Here is a 20598-nt window from a genome sequence, read left to right as displayed (position 1 = left end):
TAAACAGAAAAGCACAGATGAGCAATCAGACACCAAATGGACGTGGTGAGATGTTACACAGCACAGCTGGAGCCAGAAACAGATGTATATGTAGAGGTGAAGTCTCAGTGTAAAATGAGGCTTCAAAAAGTGTGTGAGGAGTCCAAACTGAGCATTTCAGGAGCTATAATCTGCTCTGGGGCTGCCCTATTTGCTGGAAGCTTCCCTGGAGCCTCCCTTCTGCAGAAATGCCACATATCCTCACATGCCCTTTGCAGTGGGTGAACTCATTTTTACAAGCCCCCATCAGCAGCTGAAGGACAGACGTTTTTAATGTATCTTCTATCCTGCTTTTTGATCTTCCTCCTGTTCCTCTTTTTCTTTTACCAGTACCCAGCTATTAATCACATGTTTCATGGATTGGTTGAAACACACATTCATCAGCTCAGAACTGGTGTGCTCTGAAGTTTGCAGCATTTCAGTGATTTATTTAAAGGACTTGTGCTAAATTCCTGAACAAGGGACACGTTCTTGCTGCCTGTAGCAATTCAAATGTGTGCAGTTCATAGCAGCTGAAGGCAGCAGTTGCCTGCTTGCAGTGCTGGCAGGACAGGCTGATGCTGCATTGAGAAGTGTGATTCCATTGTTGCCAAGCTCAGTTTGGTCTCTCCGGCCACAGAACCCAGCAAGAGCAGCTGCAAAGCTGTAGCAGGACAGATTTCAGAGCAGGTCTGAGTATGGATCTGGTACCCATGGGACACATGGCTTCAACTCCTGAGAAGCACCTTGGTTTATTGGATGTGTTCTTACCTTGGCAGTTGTCATCTCCAGGGAGAGCCAGTCTCAAGGCAGACCCATGGACAGTGGGAAAATGGAAATAGAGATTTCATAGCTGCAGCTGGGCTGTAATGACTGGCTCAGACACCATCACAGAGGAAGCAGATCCAGTTACACAGAAAAAGGGGATGGGGAGGGAAAGTATTTGGGAAACAAAGACAATTTTAGAAACAAATAGAGGAAGCTTCTGTAGGCCAGTGCATAAGACTTGCTAAATAAAGCACATTATTCCTGGCAGTGACAGGGTGGTCTGAGGGGTTTAGGCAACCTCATCTCGTGTGTGGGACAGACAGTGGCAGTGGTCACATCATGGCACAGCTGCCACTCTTGCAGTTCTGTGGCTTTTAATGTCTCTTGCTGACCACCTCCACAGAGCCAAGGATTGTATTTCACCACAAGACACTGATGTAGCAAAGGCCAGAGTCAATTCCAGTCTCCACTGGACAGATATTACCTGTGTAAGGCTGTCAGGGAGGGAAGGGATCCTCCACAGCTCTCTGCAGAGAACCTCAGCTGCTTTGCTGCAGAGCTGAACACAAAACTTGGTTCCCAGGAATGCAAATAGCTGTGCTTTGGGGAGCTGTGGCTTTCTTGCCTTTTCTAACTGGCTTTTTGGAAAAGAATAGTGCAAGTTGGACTTGATGATCCTTAAAGGGCTTTTCCAACCTCAACAATTCCGTGATTCTAAGTATGCAAGCCTGGGGCTGTCTCTTCATGCTGGTTTTTCATGTTCTTCTAAAATCAAATGTGTCAGCCTTTAATTTAGCTGCTCTGTAGATCATAAACTTAGTTTACAATAACAACATTTCAGCCCTCTAGAGCTCTGATACAAGTCTATGGTTTCTTGATAGTCAGGATAAACCACAACAGCAACAAGGAGTGTGCTGTGTAGGTATGAGAAAAATATACAACAAAAGAAAGTTTGTGGCAGGTTATTTTTTCCTCTGAATGCCAAGTGAATAAATCTTCTCCTTTTTGTGTGTTTTGTTACAACAGATTTGCATTTTTATCGGAGAAACTCTTCTGTTCTCAAACTGGGCTATCACAGCAGACATACTAATGGTGAGTGCACTTTGGAACAGCCTCTTTCTGTGCTCAGAGCTGTTTGGCAACTTGCAAGAGCAACCTGAAGTTCACAATTTCTTCTAGATCCTAGTCCCTACTTTAGCCTATTCTGGTTTTCATTCATAGTATTTTTACTTACTGAAAAGTGACATAGGGAGAAAGAAAGAGAGAAAAAAGATCCTTTATTCTGAGCATCAGGGAGAGATGTCCAGAAAGGACAACATTTCTGAATTCAAATAATTTCCCAAAATTTTAAGTGTTTGTGCAAGACCCCACATGCAGAGAATTCAGGGAGCATTTCCTAACAGTCAGCATGGATGTGGGCTTTGTTAGCAATAACTCAGCTTTGTTCTGCAATAGGAAATCCTTCCCTCCCTCCTGTGACCACAAAGGCAGCCCATCTACCTACCATTCAACACATACACAATAGAAACCCACCTCTGGGAGAGCAGAGAGGAAAAGAAAGTATAAAGAATTTTTGGACCATGTTCACCTTGTCCAAGAGGAAACTGTCAGGGACTTTTCAACTCATGTCCTTCATTTTCTATTCTTTCTCCACCACAGAGCTTTTTAAGTCTTTCAAATCAGCAAGCTGACCTCAGCAGCCCCATTTTCACATGAAACAGTCTGGACATTTGTTCAAGAGCTCTGCATGTTTTGTAGAGGTTTCCATCAGAGCCCATCAAACATAACTTGTGTTGAAGCCCTGTTGTGAAGGAGGTGTTGCTAATTGTATGAAAAGAAAGGCACTAAGGCACAGGACCATTACAGGACTTTCCTGAGGTCTTTTGTCAGCTTGTTGACAGAACTAAAAATATAATCAGTCTGGCATCAATAGAAAACTCCCTTGACTTGTATTTGCTGGTTATGCTAACACCAGCAAGGAAACAATCGGGTTCAGTATTCTGAGATGTAAAGATAATGGTGTTGATGTATTGATTCAGCAAAGAACTTCAAGCCTCTGTGCCTAAGCTGTGTTTATGTTGAAGTTCAAGGTTGTGTTTATATTTTGAAGTAGCTCTGCCGTTGCCATCACTGCATTGCCTGATGAACTTTCCATCTTCCACTCCTTTGTGCAGGGAGCTCTTTGAGAGGTGGGGTGGGGTGGTTAAATCCACTCCTCTCAGTGTGGGTAAAGCTCAGAGAAGCAAAGGTTGTCAGGCTACTCTGGTAGCCTTGGGTGGCTTTTAATGCCCAAGGTTCCTCCTGCCAGCTCTGTGGGGCTTCCCTGGGGCTTCCATGGGATTTTGCAGCTTGTGCTGAGTTCAAGGCTGCTGTGGCCATTCATAATTGGGATCTCAACACTTGCACAGATGTGCAGCCTGGACACAGCTGTGCTGAGGAAGAAATGACAGTACAATGTGTGTAGCTGCTCATTCCTGCCTCCTGTCAGAGCTTCCTGTTGCATCCTGCCCCTGGCTGTGGTGTTCCCAGGAGCAATCCCAGCTCTCTCCACTCAGAATTAGTGGAGAGGTTTAAATAGCAGCTGGTTTATACCCTTCTTAACACTGGCTGGCACAGGTAAGGGCTCAGCTGGGGTGGTCCCAGCTGCCAGGAGGGAGGATCCTGTCAGACATGTTCAAGGTCTTCCAGAAAATCTGGGCCAGAGACAGACCTGAAATTTGACCTGTGTTGTCTCAAGGTAACCCCAAAAGATATTTTCAACCAACTGCTCTGTTCTGTCAAGGGTATTAGGGCTACCATCATTGGCCCATTTAATTACAGAGGTTTTTGTGTTGATTTCAATGTGACTTCAATGTCCTGTAGCTTTTTAACAGCTTTTATAGGATTTGCCATCTGTCTTACCAGCATCCTATAGTCAGTTGCATTTTGTAGGGATGCATTTGCAGTTATTTATGTTGCTTTAGTGCAAAAGAGTTCCATAAGAAATGATTGGAAATAATAGCTCAATTTTCCAAAACACAGCAAAGAAACTAAAGCCATGTTGAAAAATGGATTTTGGTAATTGCTGCCAGCTTTTCAGCTCACTGTTCTCTGGTCTGTTTTGGAAAATGGACTAAGTGTTGTATATCATGCCCAGCTTGATGCATTAACAGCATGAGTGGATGTGTGAAAGTTTTAAAGAAATAAATGTAAACACCACTTAGATGAGGTCAGAGCTAGAAGCAGACAGGCTGGAGAGCAGACAGAGCACACAGGGGATGAGAGGGGGCTCAGGCTGACATAGGTGAGAGCCAAGGCTACAGCCACGTTTGACAGACAGCTTGGTGGGAAGTCCTTGCCAGGCAAAGATGTGGAAATGCTTTAGCAGATGCACTTTATATGTTTGGCAAATTAATTTTCCTGATTACTATTTATTTGGTGTAATCAGAAGTGTGTCTGCTCTTGCCTGAGGCTGGGAAGGAGTTTAAAAGCATTATTAGCCTAAGCTTAACAACACTTTCATCCTATACATAAATATTACCCTGTTTTCATGGATAAAAGCTCTCAATACTGCCTGAACACTGATTTCATTATGCCAGGAATGAGGATTTTGGAAACTGCCTCCCAGATGATCTCTCACAGCTTTCCCAAGTTTTACAGATCCCATGATTGCTTTAGAATCCTATCGGGCGAGTTGTTAAGGACCTCCAGAGGCTTTGCAAGTTTAATTTCCGTGGCAAAACAAGGATGTTTGCTTATTATCTTCCAATTTAATTGTTGGCTCTTCCTAGCTCTGTGCTTGCATTGCATCCCCTGCTCCTGTTTTTTCTGCAGTCCAAGGTGCCAAGTGCTGGCTCTGATAAGCTGTCAGTGCTGCAGAGCTCTGCACTGCCTGAGATCCTGAAAGGCTGATATTTGTTCTGAATGCAAATCTGTACAAAACAGGTCTGATTCTCCTGAGCACAACTCTCCATATCTCCTCCCAGGCACATGCTCAGATGGTGCTTGGGGAAAGGGGGGATGTTTTGTATGGAGCTTGCTAATTATGAAACAGATTTCATCAGCCATCTTTGCAAATTGGCCTTAAAATTACCAGAACCCCAAAGTAGCATTAAAACTGCCTCATAACAGCAGCAATGAATGAGCTTCAGTGCAGCAGGCAAGTGTGGAACACTCTGAGACATGTGCAGTGTGTGGGGCTTTGTGGGAATCTGGAGCTAATAGTGGGGGTTTCATCCATACCACATCTCAAAAGCAGAGGTGATGGACAGGGGCTTGGGATTTTTGTGTAAGAGCCATGAAGCAATTTAAAGTGCCTCTATTTCAATCACAGTCTCTTTAGGACTTTGCTGAGAAAAGCCATCCTCCAGTTTATTCATAGTCCTGACATTCATGCAAAAAATTGCTCTGCATATTTCTGTTTTCTTTTAAAACACGAGTTCTTTCTAAATGGTCATGACCTGCCATGGAGAAGCTGCTTTGATGTTTTGTTATAAAGTCAGAGTCTTCCTTTAGGCTTGAAACAGGCACAGACTGGTGCTCAGCTGTGCCATAGGCATGTAGGAATGTTGCTTTTATTCTGATTACCTTCCCTAAAAATAAAACCCAGTTATTTATTTAGTACAAAATGCTGCCCTATTTTTATAGCCAAAGATAAATTGCATTTCCAGAGGTTCTTCTTGTTGTTTCTCAGAGTGTCTCCACACAATACTCAAGTGCTGCAGGTTAGATTTGAGGGCAGGGGAGGAATGCCTGGGAATGAGGGAGCACAGCCCACCCCAAACCATCCAAGGGCTGCAGGTGGAGGTGTTCTGCTCTGGGAACTGCAAACCACAGCAGCCTCCTTTCTCTTCATTTAGGAGCATTGTTTCCAGACAGTGTCTGCCTGGCTTTTGTGGAGGGTCTCTCTGGATCCCAGCCTTGCCCTTTTCTGAGCAGCAGGGACAGCTGGGCTCTTTCCAGGTTCTGGCAGTGGCTGAACAGTGCTAGTGCAGGTTTTCTTTGTCTTTGGTGCTGAAAGAGGCCAGTTTGAATTGTCCTGACCCAGAAAGGGCAGCAGAGTGCTTGAGAGAGTAGAGTTTCTATTCAAGCCTAGACATAAACATCAGAACTTCCCTCTTTGGCTTGTGGCCTTTTCCTGGGAGAGGAGTGATCTCTCCTTTGCTTTCCCCATTATCTTTTCTCAGACCATGTCCTGCTGGTTTCATCACAGGAAGGAGATGTCAGCAGCCATCCCTGGCCTTTCTGAACCTCTATTTAAAGAGCAGGGCTGCTTGGTCAGCCACCCTGCCCATCCTCTGTGCTGCCTCTGAACCTGGAATCAGGGACGAGCCAGGGCAATCCCACAGGCTTCCTCCTTGGCTGCTGTGGCTCTCCCACCTCCAGTTTCTGTGGGATGTCCAAACCAGGCTGTGCATGGTTTGAATTTAGGTCTATTTTAGTATTGAAATGCCCATTTAGAGTTATAATTTACTTCTGTCTTCCAAGAAGAGTAGATGTTTGCTACCAGCTGCTTCCTGTCCATCTGAACAAAATGGGTTTTTTTAAGTAGGGATAGGGTGGAGTATTTTTTTGTTGTTTTTTGGAGGTGCTGGTTAAGGCTTTTTTTTTTCTTTCTTTCCAAGATGTTTTTCAAGGAGATCATATTCATTTGCTTGCTACATGTTAGGTTTTTGCTTTGAGGGGGGCTTTGTCTCTTGAATTCCAGTACAAATATACCAAGTTTTTTGCACTTCATGGTGTTTCAGCTATCAATAACTTCTTCAGTTAAGCTGGAAACTGAACTCCTATTTGCAAAACTGTGTTTGCATAATATAGCTACACATGCAAAATTATGTCTAATATATTCATATTAGAATATATTAGAGTATATTCATATATACAGATATATAAATGTGTATTCATGTGTATAAATATTTATATATGCATGCACACATATGATACAGCTATCATTAAGATTTCTTCCTCTTATTAGCATCAATTCACTGCCACTCCCTGAGAGTGGTAAATGTTTAATAAATGTGCCAGTTATTTTGTCTTTTTGCTACAAAAAATTGATAGAATACAGAACCAGGCAGATTATTTTCTCCAGATTAACATAAACTTTACAGAAAGAAAAAATATTTTAGGTTTTAAATTTTGTGTTTCACATTTATGCACAACTCTTGAATTAGGTAGAATTTCACTTTATCTACTCAGATGCCCTTTCCCAAAGAGCTCCTGCAGAATGTTTCTCCACTGCCCCTGTGTGAACTGGGCCAGGTGGGAAGAACAAAAATAACTCACTCTTAATTTTATTTTTTTTCTTCTGTCTGGTCTATCCAGGTTGCATCCATTATCTGCCTCTTGGGGGAGTGGGAATGAATTGTGAGGCTGTCCTACTGTTCACATCCTGACCTTTAGCACATTTCTGTGTCTCTAATGAAGTTTAGAGCTAATTTTCCTCTTGGGATTTCTCCCTTCAAGTCGTGTTCTGAGATCCTGGATGCAAAAGGAGGGCAGGGCCTGACATCCACAGCTGGGTGGGTGCTCTGGATCTGAACATATCTTGCTCTAATGTTGCACAAAAGAAGTTGAATAGGGTGCCTGCTTAATACATGGCATGAAAGTGCATTAGCAGTGTGCCTTTGCAGCTTTGTCAAAGCAGGGATGAAAGAACTGGCAGCTCATCTGATCACACATGGTAAACCCTAAGGAAAAGCATTTAATCTAATTTAAGTCATAATTCAGAATTGTCTGTGCTTGGAATGAGATGATAATTTTAAATAGGCATCAGTTCTCTTGTAGTGTGGATTTTCTCAATGCTCTTTATTTTGTTTCTGGTTCTCTGGTGATTCTTTCCCCTGCAGACAGGGCAGCTCCCCTGCCCTGTGAGGAATAGTTCAAGCACTGCAATGTGCTTTAGTTCTGTGCCCTGAGTGAGTCCTCCCTGCCAGCCAGTCCAGGTAAAGGATCTCTGTGTATCTCTGGCCATTCCTGAAATGTCACATTTCATGTATAAATTACTTTGGGGAAGGATTGCAGGATCCTGGCAAGGCAGGGATTCTAAAGAAAGGTGGAGGCAGCCCATCAGAGAGAAAGGGGATAAATAAAAGGGATCGTGGTCTCCAAAGGGCTAAACAAGAGTCATTCCTGTCAGAGGCACAGCAAAAAGCACAGTGAGATCAGTGCTTACAGGCAGAAACAATGCTCACTTGGATTCAGAGACCTATTGAATTCTTCATTACTTCCAGCCTTTAAATCAAGACAGGATCAATTCATAAACTGGGATATGTGGACTTGATGCAGATGTCCTTAGCCAGTGTCTTTAACAATTTATGCCAGAGACAATTACTTTCTTCTGCATCTAAAAAGTCTATTATAAAATTAAAGTCATTCCACAGGACAGGGAGTTGCTGGGTTTTTTATTTTTTAATTTTTCATCCCCTTCCGTGGTTAGGGCTCTGTTATCTCTGAGCTCTAGTCCCTTCATGGGGAAGTAATTTGTGTTTTCCACTGCTCCTGTGTAATCTGACTGATTCTGCATGACCTGGCTAAGGGTGTCATGTCCTATTAGAGGAGTGGAGGCCAAAATACAGGATCTTGGCTGTGGAAAATTTTCCTAAGGTGACTTTGTCACTTTCACAAATGGAATCACAAATTTTTGAGAAAAATGTGAAGTGGCTAGAGATGGAGTGGGAAGGGAGGATGTGTGACCATGACCTTGCATACTGATGTGGATTGCTGGTAGTTGAGGAAACAAAATAACTTTTGTTGTGGAACAAAGCAAATTTCCCAGGTTACAGCTCAGTCCTTGAGGGGAAGGCTGATGGTGTTGAGTGTAGGAGCATCGGGGGCAGGACGGTGGGGATGGACAGAGACAGAGATCTCTGAAACCAGGGCTTGGAACTTGTGGTTTATTGCAAAGGACCTGGGTGCAGGGCCCTGCTGGGAGCTGCAGCCACAGCTCAGAGCAGGTCCCAGAGAAGTAAAGAGAGAGAAGGCAAGAGCCTGGTACAGAGGATGAGAGAGCGAGGTTCCCATTACAATACCATAAATCTTCTTCTGTGTTGAATATTCTCATTCTCACTGACCAGTCCAATCCAAGATACAAATCCTACAGCATTTACAGACAGCCTATGAGAATCATTACATTACCATACTGTGCTACATTTTAAACCCTAAAAACTCCTCTTTGGGCCCCTTCTGCCAAGCTGTAGGGTCTGCTCTGACCCTTGGGCCTGTCTGCAAGCAGAGGGTGTTGTTCCATCAAAAGGGGATCACCTTCAGCTGGCTACACCATTGTTTTCCAGTTGTTCAGTAACTGAGGTATCTCAAAGCTTGCTTTCATTTCAATCTCACTTAGAGTTTCCATATTCTCAAAATCTTTTCTCAGGCAATTATATTTATAAGGCTTTCCTGTTTCATCTTCCCCAACAGTTGAGCAACTTTAAATTTTATTCTTCCCATCAGCAAAGCAAAATGCAGTCTGAAGAGCAACAGCAAAGTGTCTTGTGGGCAAAGCTGATAATGCAAGCTGAGAGTGGAGCAGAGAGGGCAGAGCTTCCTCCCCTCAGCCCCTGCCAACAGAGCAGGAAGGGTTTCTGGGGCTCCCAGCTGCCTGAGCCAGCCATGGACTGGCCAGTGCTCTGTCTGGGTAGCTGGTTTGTTTTGTGCTGCCCTGAGCAGTACAAGGCAGATGGGCAGGTTCTTATTTCAGCTTCTTTACCTGTTTTTGTTTCTTTCCCCTTCTCTGCAGTACGTGGTCATTCCAACTCGCCGTGCAACCGCAGTGGCCTTGCAGAGTTTCACTTCACACCTCCTGGGAGATGCTGGCAGTCCTTATCTCATTGGATTTGTAAGTGCTCACAGCAGGCTCTGGCAGGGTTTGCTCTGGTTTCCAAACTGCTCATCTGAAATGCCAGGTTAGGTCCTGCTGGGAAGGAAGGCCTGTGTTTGTCAGCAGAATGGGAAGTGCTGCAGAGCAGTGCCACTTTCTTTACCTGGTTGGGTTGTTGTGACCTGCAGTTCAAGCCAGGGGGGACTACTTGGGTGTGGGAAATGAGCTTCCACATCTTTTTAGCCTGAGGTGTTTCCAGCTCTGGAAAGAGAGAGTGTTCTTGCTGTGGTGTGGACATGGGGCCCAGAGAAATTAGGTTGGAAGAGAGTCATGTGTGTGTTTAGCTGTTAACTGACCTCAGAGACCAAATACCTGTTTATGGGCACACAGCTGTACCTGCTTTGTGTGACAGTAAATCACAGAACCACAGAATATTCTGGGCTGAAAGGGACTGACAAGGATCATGCAGTCCAGCCCCTGGCCCTGCACAGACACGCCAACAATCCCACCCTGTGCCTGAGGGCAGTGTCCAAACTCTCCTGGAGCTCTGGCAGCCTTGGGGCCATGGCCATGCCCTGGGGAGCCTGGGCAGTGCCCAGCCAGGGGTTTTGTTAGTGCTCCTTCCTGGGGTGTTCACTGGGTTCCTTTCTGTGACTGCTTCAGTGGCCTTGGTCTCACTGAGCATCTCCCTTCCTTTGCCACCCTTATCCTCCTGCAGAACAGAACAAGAGACCCAGCTCCAAAACCTGGCACTCAGAGAGAGAACAGCTGAAAATAAAAGGTCTGGGAAGTGTAATGAGGAAAAGAAATCTGGATATACTGGGGAAATGTCTTTTTCCTTCAGTGGAGTTTGCTGCGTGGAGTTTCAGAGATCACAGATCATAATTTATAAAATATAGCAGCTTCCCCAGAAATCCATAAGCAACCCTGTTCCTGGTGTGTTGAAAGTGCTGCTTCCCAGGGATGTAACTGGGATCTCCACTGGTCCCATCTCCTGAGAGACAGGACTTTGATGTGCTCCTCCAGCTCACACAGAGCTGCTGGGTGCTGTGGGGCTTTTTTTATTTTTTACAACCATCATTGCTCATCTATTCATCCTGTAGACACCAGTGTGTGTAGCTACACATATTTATTTATATATTCTTAATTTTGTGAGTATATCTGTTTAAATATACATCAATGTTTACTTTTGAGTGGCAGTTCTGTGGCTGCTCTGTAGCCCTCTGAAGCACACAGGAAAAGGCAGATACAGATAAGACTGAGAAGACCAAAGAAATGAGAAATCTCTCAAGAGAATAAAAATGCACAATTTAGCTTAACTCTATATTTACTTCAATGTTCTGGGCACCTGGGGAGAAACAATCTTATTTTAGAAGTTATTTGAAGGTGGCAAGAACAAAGGAATTGCAGGAGAGGCTGCTTCATGCAGGGCAGGATGTGGGGAGTGTGGGAGAGGAGAAGGAGCCAGGCAGGGCTGGGGCAGCCCAGCTGCCTCAGGTGACTGCTGCATGTTCATCCTTTCCCTTACAGAAGAGGGATGTCCAGGAGGAATTCCTAGGGCCCTGAATGATTGCAATTATTCTTGAAAGTTGCCTGGGGCTCTTTGATGTCATAGATTAAAAATAAAAGGTCTTTGGTTGTAGAAATAATGTGCCTTGCCCTCCTGGTATTCAGAGATCAAGCAAGTTGTGAGTTACTTAAGGATTTCTGGCTGAAATATGTAGAGCCCCAGTTTAATAGCTGCTTTAGGCTTTCTTTAGACTGGGAAAATATTCGTTATTATTTTTAATAATTTCTGAATTCTTCGTTATTATTTTTGAATTATTTTCCTTTTCCAATGCTGTAATTGTTGGGCAGTTGTGATTTGGGAGGAGGTGAGGCAGGTCCAAGGCTCTGTGCAGACAAGGAGGAGTGAAGCCCTCATGCCATGATGGAGCCAGCATCCCTTTGTGCAGCCTCTTTTCTGGCTGGGCTGATTCATCCTCCCCCTGCTACCAGGACTGAAAGGTCAGCCACAGCTCCACATAACACAGAAAGCAAATACTATTTAAAGTGAAAGGACAGCCAACTTCTGCACCAGAGCTAAGGCAGGCACTGACCCTGGGTGTTAGAAACCACAAGAATTGTCCAGCTGCAGTGCAGGATGGAGAAACCCCATGCAGCATTGAACCCCAGCTGGGCAGGCTGCAGAAGGGGCTCAGATTCTGACCAGGATTTTCAAGGCAGTGTGTGAGGGCTGAGGAACCTGCTCCTGCTGGATTTAAGGGAAATTTGGGAACCTGATTGCCACAGTCCTTCTGGAAATCCCCACCCTGAGGGCATCAGCTCCCACTGCTGTGACTCCAGACTCTTCACAAGGCAGACCAGGAGCAGGGGAAGGTTTTGAAGGAGAGCAGCAGAAGGCCCTGGAGGTGTCCAAGGAAGGATTGGATGTGGCACTCAGTGCTCTGGTCTGGTTTACAAGGTGGTATTCAGTCACAGGTTGGACTTTACCATCTCAGAGATCTTTTCCAACATTAATGATTCTGTGAGCTGCAGTAACAGGCAGGCTCAGAATGGGTGAAACTCAACCTCCTCATCACTTGGGTTCACCTGGGATCTGCTGTGTCTTCCAACTGCTTCAGAATTCCCCTGGAGTTCCCTCACTAAATGATCAGTGCTTTGATCAAACATGGCTGGAATCCTACATGGTTTGGATGAGTTTATAGTGAGATTCCCTCCAGCAATGCTCTTAATAAAGAAGTGGGGACCCTTGTCCTTGTAGGACCGAGCTGTGGCAGGCAGTTATCTCTGCTGGATACCAATAAAGGTGGTATTGATCTTAAAATCCCTGTATAAAACACAGAAGGTGCTGATCAGCCACAGCCTCAGGTGTGCAGTTGCTGCTGTGCTCTGTGGTGTGTCCTGAAGCTCAGGGTCACACTCAGACTTTCTGTCACTTCACTCCATTCCAAATCTTGCACTGCAGCTCCTTAAACCACCCAAAGCAGCAAATACACATTAGTGCTTAAAAGCTGAGTGGCAGGGAGCACATATGTGTGGCTATTTTTCATGTCTCTTTAAATATTGATAACTTTTATTGTGGTAAAAAGGCTTAAGATTGACTTACAAAGGAGTTATGCAAATACAGCTTTAGGGTGGCAGCTGCAATTTGCATAAAGCTTTACTACATGGCAAGCTCTGAGATCATTTACTGTAAATCAGCACTGCCTGCTTATTTCCAAATAAGAATAGATATTGCTGCAGAAGTTCAGTAGATGAGACAGCTTTTATTCCTAGAGAGCTGCAGTTTTTATCAAGTGATAATCAACCTGTGGTTTAAATAACTCCTTTTTAACACCTCCAGAGTCACTCCACACTTTATTCTTGAGGCAGTAGGTGAGAAATCTCACCTGCTCAGTGCATTGCACCCAAATGTGTGTAGTACTTTTCTGTCTCTGACCACTCCCACGATTGCTGGAGCACAGAAGTGTTAAGAGAAATGCCCCAAGTCCCACCATTACTGTTGAGTATCAGATAAAGGTCTTCAACTGCTGCCCAGACAGCATTTCAGACTCAGAAGAGCAAGTGGAGGGAGCTGGCAGCAGCACATGAAATAGTTAACTCTTGTCAGGCTGCATCACAACTCCAGCTCTTTGTATCACTAACTCTGGTTTGATCTTGGTTGCCCTTTAAAATAAAACAGTTGTAAGTCCATGCTCCTGTGTCCATCTGTGCACAGGCATGGACCTGTCTTCCCTGCTCAGGGTTTACATCATCCTTCTCCTTGTGTCCCCCTCCACTCCCTGACTGCTCTTCTGCTTCTGGAAATCTGAATGCAGGCAGAAGGAGAATTTTATTTCAGGCTGTGGCTTGGGACTTTTTCTTTCTTTCCTTTCTTTCCTTCCTTTCTTTTCTTTCTTTCCTTCCTTTTTTCTCTTCCAAGTCTGTAATTTGCTGAGCACTTTTCTCTTCCACCCTTGCCTGTGATGCCAGCAGGACCTGCTGCAGGAGTGCTGTCCCTGTGTGCCAGGCAGGTGCTCTGTGGGCACACACTGCCCTCACTGCCCTGCTGCTGTTTGCTTCAGCTCCCTCTCATCTCCTCTGTGCAGCTGTTCAGAAGGTCTGAGGATGAAAACCAGTCTGTATCTCCTTGTCCCCTGGCCACATCAGCCTGTGAGAGGCTGTTCTGAAGTGCCAGAGGTTGCTCTCCTCCAGGAGCACCTTGGATGGACCAACACTGCTCCCTGGACTCCTCTGATGGTGGCTCCCATCCTTCCTGCCCTCCTGGGCTGTTCCAGTTTTACTGGGGGGACACCACCTCCAGCCTTGGCACCTTTCACTTTTCTCCTTCCCCAGCTTCCCTCTGAGCAGGTTGATAAACCTAATGAGCTATTTAAGCAGCAAGAATACTAATGACCTTCCTTTAGCAAGTAGTTAGCAGAGCAGTGTTAATTATCCCTGGTGCAGAGTATCAGGGCAAGCAGATCAGAATTTCATTAGGGGCAAGGCAAGAAAAACTGTGGTAAATGCAGCAATTAAGATACTTTTTAATGAAAGTTATACCTGGAGGTGCAGATTTCACAGAGTCTTGGCCCAGTTTGAAACAGCCTTTTTGTTGATTTGGTTTGAAGGAGTTTACCTCACCAAGGATATCTGTATGGAAAGTAGCTCTATGTGTAAAGACTTGCCTGCCTGAGGAAGCAGAATTAATGTATTATGGTTTAAAATTTATATTTTATGGCTTAAAATGCTATGGCTGCTTCAGAGTAGGACATGCTTACTCTGGAAGGACATTTTTTCCAGCTTAGTTTGCTAGACTAAAACAGACCTCAGCCCACTGGGAGTCAAATCCACTTCTGTCTGACTTAAAACCAGGGTATAGCAATGAAGGGTGGGGTTGGGATGTGATGCTGCAGTCTGGGTGTTCTGTCCCTGGGTGACCCATGCAGCCATTCCTCAAACATGGCCCATTAGGTGCCTGCTGGGGGTTACACAGCCCTGTCCCTCCTGCCAAAGCAGGCTAAGAGATGAGCTCAAGGTCAAAAAGGCAGTATTGTCCTGACACAAAAATGTGCAAAATACTCCCCTGCTGTAACATTCACATTCTCTGAAAAAATCCTTTCTCCCAGGGTTCTTCTCCTGGGAAGCTGAGAAGCCTCAGAGAAAAGGAAAACAATTCTGATCTCATTTGCTTCTCCTGTGTTGTGCTCACATGTGGAATGTGTTTGGAGATTGTTTACCCACAGGTGATTGTTCCATTGCATTCTGCTGGGAGTTGTTTTCACTCTTTGGCCAATCAGGGCCAAGCTGTGTCAGGACTGGAGAGAGTCAGGAGTTTTCATTATTATCTTTTTAGCATTCTGTAAGTATCCCTTCTGTATTCTTTAGTATAGTTTAGTATTCTTTAATATATGATAGTATCATAAAGTAATAAATTAGCTTTCTGAGAACATGGAGTCAGATGCATCATTCCTGTATTTGTTGGGACATTTCCCAGCAAATATCCTGCCATCCCTCTCTGGTTCATGGACCATCAGGAGATATCCCAGTGCTCTTGTGGGGCTGAGGATGGAACAGAGGTCTCTGTCTTGTTGCCTTTTGCAGCCATGTTCTAATATAGTGTACATGAGTCTGTATAAGCAGCATCTCCCATCACCTGATAGAGTTGGTAGATGAATTGTGGCACACATTTATGGTTTTTATTGTTCTTTCTTTCCCAAGTGCCAGCTGCCTGACAGGTGTGGTGAGACCCTGATGGCACCACTCCTCCTGCAGAGATCTTTCCCCACATTCATGCTTGGGTGTGACCCACACTGTGGTGGTAAAATGGGACTTGGCCTTGCTAGTCTGAACATCCACTGTGCTTGCCAGGGAAATGATGTGAGGGTGAGAACCTCCAGCCCCTCCTCCTTATTACCTGTTTCTTCAAGCAGTAACTGCAAGTTGAAGATTTCTCTGGTCCTGAGTAATTAAAAGCCTTTTTCATAGTGCACTGGAGGCCAAATTTTTGACATAGCTGTCAGCTGCAAAAGAAGAGGAGAATTAACCACCTGGAGACCAGTCCTCATGGGATTGATCTCCTCATTGCAGCGAGCTAACAAGCTTCCCACTTCTGATGAGTCAGGAACAGATAAAATTTAAGTCTGTTAATAAAATACCAAATTACTTCCCATCTCTAAAATGCTCTGTACCCAGGGTTCACAGCCTGGTTTTGGTGTTTTTTCAGAGTTCTGTGCATCTGTCATGTTCATGACCTTGTTAGATGTTCAGGTTCTCTGTATTTTTGATAAATGTTTCATGTAGGTGAAAGTATCTCAATAGAGAAAGCCCAGAAATCCAAAGCAGGTCATTGTTGCACTCGAGTATTTCAAGCTCTGTCTCATCTGCTCTGTCACTCCTCTGTGCACTGAAAACCTCCTTAAATAAATGTTTTCTTCCTCTGAGCTGCCAAGGATCCTGCATGCTCCCAAGATGGGCAGTTTTCATGGTGCTGAGCACCTTTCAGAATGTGTCCAGATTCTCTTCACAAGGATTCACTTTGCTTTTGTGGAATATACAGACAGGAAATGGGTCCATGCAGCCAGGAGAGGTGGGGACAGGGATTCTGCTAAAGGTCCTGTGCCCCAGACCTGTTTCTGCATGGGAATGGGCACCCCCATCCCTGCACATTCACCTACCTGGGTCATGGGAGTTCCTTCACACGCCCCATGGTATGAGGCATCTCTCTCTGGGATCAGAGAAAGGCCAGTCTCAACTTAGAAAATCCCTGGGCACACCAGACCAGAGAGAAATGCAGTTAATGATTTGAGGAAAAGAGACTTCCAACCCTCTCAGGGCAAATGGGGCAGATATTGCTCTGATGTACCAAGTCCATGTCCTGGCACAGCAAGCAGCATCCTTATGGAGTATCTTTATTTACTGTAGCCTTTTTCAAGGCAGCACCATGTATTTAATGCAGCCTGGTCATCCTGGGAGAGGGACAATATCATTAAAAAAACAGATTTGCTTCCTCTTATTATAAACTGTTCCTCATGCTACTTAGCACAGTGTCAACTCTTCTGCTCTCCCCCAGGCCCAGCAAATTGTTTACTTTATAAAATCCCTTCTTTTTGCTTTCTCAGCTTCATTTTCATTCACAGTCCATTTTTTTAGAAAATTAAAGAAATCTTTCATATTCACTCTGACTCGAGAGTGGGTGGATCTCAAACCACTGTGGGGTTACAGGGAATACTGTGTTAGGAACTGTACTGAAATGATCAGCCAGGGAGAACCTGGCTTGTATCAAACTTTCCATGGTAATCATGGAAATCAGATATTTGTGCCAGAAATACTCTTTTATGTAGCAGGATTTGTGCCCAAGTGGCAACATCAGAAACTTAGAGAAGCCAATTGCGGAGGAATTGAAATATTGACTCAGCAACAAGAGAGGAGGAAATGAAACAGTGATTTCAGAGATGTTCTTACCATTACACTGTGTAATTAATAAATCAGTTAATTTACCCACCCAGACTGTTCAGGAGGGATAGAACATGGAATCCAGATGCCTTCCTTGGGCTCCAGCCCACCTTGGCATCTCCTGTCTCCATGGCCTGCAGCCTGTTCCAAAGCACACACCACACTCTTCCCAAGACAGTAATGAAGCTTCCCTTTGTTCCCCTGTTGTCTCCTGCACTCAGATGGAGACACAGGTGGGGGTTTGGGGCTGGGATGGTGCCACTGCAGCTGCACTGCTGGTTCTGCAGAAAGCAGGAGCTGTCTGCAGCTGGGCTCCATCCAGGTGCTGCCACCAGCTGAGCACACACTGTCCTGTTCTGCTCTGAAAGTGCCTCAAGCTGAATTTATTCAGCAAAGTCATTCCTCTTGCTCTGAGCTCTGTGCTGCACAGCAAGGGAGGAGATGTGAATTTCACAGCTAGGTTGGTTGTTGGGAAGGATGAAAGTTTGACAAGAAAGTCTCACAGATATGTATGCTTAGCAGAAAGATTTTTGAATGTAGAATCTGAAGAAGGAATAGAAATGAAAGCAAGTTTTGATATAGAAGAAAAGAATTGCTGAGCCAGTCTCACTGGGTAACCAAGGAGGCAAAGGGTGTGTTAGTTAGAAGGGGTTTTTATGGCTTAGAGCAAAGGATAAACCCACCCCAAACAAGAAGATGTTTTTACCAAGCAGAAAGAGAGCACGGGTAAACAAGGCAGCAAATGCTGCAAGTACATAAAAGGTCTCAGAATTTTCCACTGCAAGAAAACTGAAAAACAACTTCTAGCTTAAACTGTAATGTACCAACTTTTAGTGATTGGAGAACAGTAACATGAATATGGTAATTACAGTAGTTATGATAGGCTGTAGATAAAAGTTAAGGTACAGATTGGTTCTACTGTATTAAGATGCTCAGCAAAGAAAAGTCTATAATGCAATGTAACCAAAAGAAAAGTCTATAATGCAATGTAACCAAAAGAAAAATCTATAATGCATTGTAACCTAAACTCAGGGTCTCAGGGCCTGCCTGCAGCTGGAGCTGACAGCTGTGGGCACAGCTCTGTCACCCACAACCCTGGACTGCTGGAACACTTTGGATCCAATAAATTGCATTTTCACTGCATCTCTAATTCAGGCTCTTACAGTTGGTATCAAAGACTTGTGATTAAACTGCAGAGCAGCAACAGGACTTCCCTCTTGATTTTCCACCCCCATGTTCTGCATAGATGTTTTGAGGCTTTTTGGCACCTCCCAGCTGGAGGAACAAAGGAAGGAATCCCACACACGACTCTGTGCTGCAGAGCTGGCACCGGCCACACGCAGCCCCCGCAGTTTGTTACTCATCTTAGAGAGAAGACACCAAAAATTATGCTTGATTGGGTCCTGCCAAATCACAGTTGGCCAGCTCAGGATGCTGTCATTGCAAGGAAAACCCAAAATTGGCAGTACAGAGCAGAGCATTTGGCAAACGGTGTGTCATTCTTGGAGCCTAGGTCTGTAATTATGTCCTGTGTCCTCTTGAGAGGAGATGCCAAAGTTCCAGCCTTAGCAGGTGGTTTGGAACAAGCTAACAGAGAGCAGCAAAAATACATATGTGGACCCTGGTAAAATCCTAGAGTTTAGAGATGAAGACACTGGGGAGTGTATTATATGGAACCTGGGTGAGGAAGCCCAGCAGGCTTGGTGGAAAGAATTATACCTTGAAAGGGAGGAAAGGCATTTTTTACTAAACTGTGCATTTACAGAATGTGTTTGGTTAAAAATGAAAAATACAGCAGATTTAATAATAACATGATTTGTTGCTAGAAAAGGTCAACACAATTTGCTGCATTAGAAGGGAAGGTGTGAGACAAACTGCATTGGGAGATTTATCTTTTGGAGACTTTACACTTTCAAAGCTGTTTTTTAGCCTAGAATGTCATACCATCCATGGAGAAAGCAATCAGAACCACATGCATGGCTTTTCATCCTCTGCTGCTGACTTACCATGTCAATTTGTCAAGTGATTTATTGTCTGGTCCTTTTAGAGAATAATTTTATCCATTCCCCAAAATGAAAAGTGCTTTAGATTTCTGTTTTAGAATATCCTCAATTCTGGCTATTGCAGTCTGACAGAGACATTGACTCGATGCCAAATTCTGGTTCATAATGAAGAGTAAGGGAAATGTTTGGAATTAAGGTGTGTGGATACAAAAGGGAATTAATGACCAGCTGATGTCCCTGAATGCAGAGCACATTCTGCTGCTTTCCTGTGGTGCATCCTTTTCACATTCAAGTCTTGTTGCTGTTTTTTAATAAATCTCTCTGACTAATGGTCACTTTATTTTCCTTGAGTCTCACATAAGAATTGTTTGCAACACTCTTGTTTTTCTTCGTGTGTTTTACACTGTGAATAAAGTTCTTTTTGAGAGGACTAGAACTCTTCTACATCCCAAGCACTGAAATGTTCTCCTCATCCTTTCTCTGAAACAGAGAAATGAGGCTAAAACCCTTCAATTCTTTCTGCAGTTACACTCTTCCAGTGTTGATTCACTCCCCTTATTTGAGGGGGCTCCATCCTGGAGGGCAGGATGTGCATGTGCAGTAGTGTCCCCTCCAGCACTGGGCTGGCAGCTCCTCCTTTCCATCCCTCCCCAGGAGCCAGGCTGGGCTGTGAGAGGGGCCTAAACACACTGAGACCCCCAGTGCCCAAAATCTCCCTGCTCAAACACAGCCAGTGACCCGTTCTTTGGAGTCCCCATGAGCATCATGCTCCTGGCACCTTCTGTTGGTCAGGCACCTCCTCACACACATTTACCTTCCATGTCACTGCAGAGTGTGAGCTGGTGATTGCTCCTGCATGTGACAGTTCTTCTTTTCTCTGTCAAGATTTAAGCCTTGAATGTCAGAACTTGCTTGTAGGTTGTGTTTGACTCCAACTTTTCCATTACCAGTGATGTGGCAGTTTTGAAGTTGCTGCACAAGCTTTGACTGTTTCTGGAGCTGATTTGTGTGTGTGCACAGTAGCAGGATTTTTTTGTTCCAAATTCCCTGCAGTCTTTTGGTATAAATTAGTGTTTCTCCCCCAACAAAAGGTCATGGATAAAAACAGAGCTGGACATTTAAATACCCAATGCCTTGAGACCCACCCCAACTGTTGCTACCTCTCTCTTGGATTTATGGAGAGTAAAAGTGTTTGCTGGGCAGTAAATATTAAAATGTGGAAGTTTAAACTACAGACAAGCATTACATTTTACTGAGTTCTAGCAAAAGCTTTTCATAACAAACTAAATAGTGCTGTTGTATGTCTCTGCTCCTTTGTGCAGGTGTAAATAATTTGTGTTTACTTTCATGTAATGATGCTTTTTGGTTGTCAGAAGGTGCAGATTGACTTGATCCGTAAATTTGGTGGTGTGCAGTGCCAGCACAGCCCCATATCTGAGCCTGGGACAGAGCCATGTCTTGTACACAATTACACTTCAAGCTTGGGGGGTTGGAAGATGGAATGAGCCCCATATACCTCAGACATGGGCATAAAGCCCCCAGGTTCCAATTATTTTTCTCCAAATCAGATGGGAT

The 20598-nt window shown here is 44.5% G+C and overlaps 1 protein-coding gene across 1 annotated transcript in view; it reads left to right on the top strand.

Moving 5' to 3' along the window:
- Positions 1-20598, top strand: part of LOC136565198 (sphingosine-1-phosphate transporter SPNS2-like) — a 136740-nt gene that overhangs the window by 94982 nt on the left and 21160 nt on the right. The window contains exons 9-10 of the mRNA XM_066563676.1: positions 1813-1878; positions 9503-9601. Of these exons, the coding sequence (XP_066419773.1) occupies positions 1813-1878; positions 9503-9601 (165 nt within the window). The remainder of the gene's footprint in view (positions 1-1812; positions 1879-9502; positions 9602-20598) is intronic.

Source organism: Molothrus aeneus, chromosome 20 (genome assembly GCF_037042795.1).
Source record: "Molothrus aeneus isolate 106 chromosome 20, BPBGC_Maene_1.0, whole genome shotgun sequence".
Taxonomy (NCBI): Eukaryota; Metazoa; Chordata; class Aves; order Passeriformes; family Icteridae; genus Molothrus; species Molothrus aeneus.
Note: the sequence above shows the minus strand (reverse complement) of the source record. Positions and strands in the feature narration are given on the sequence as shown.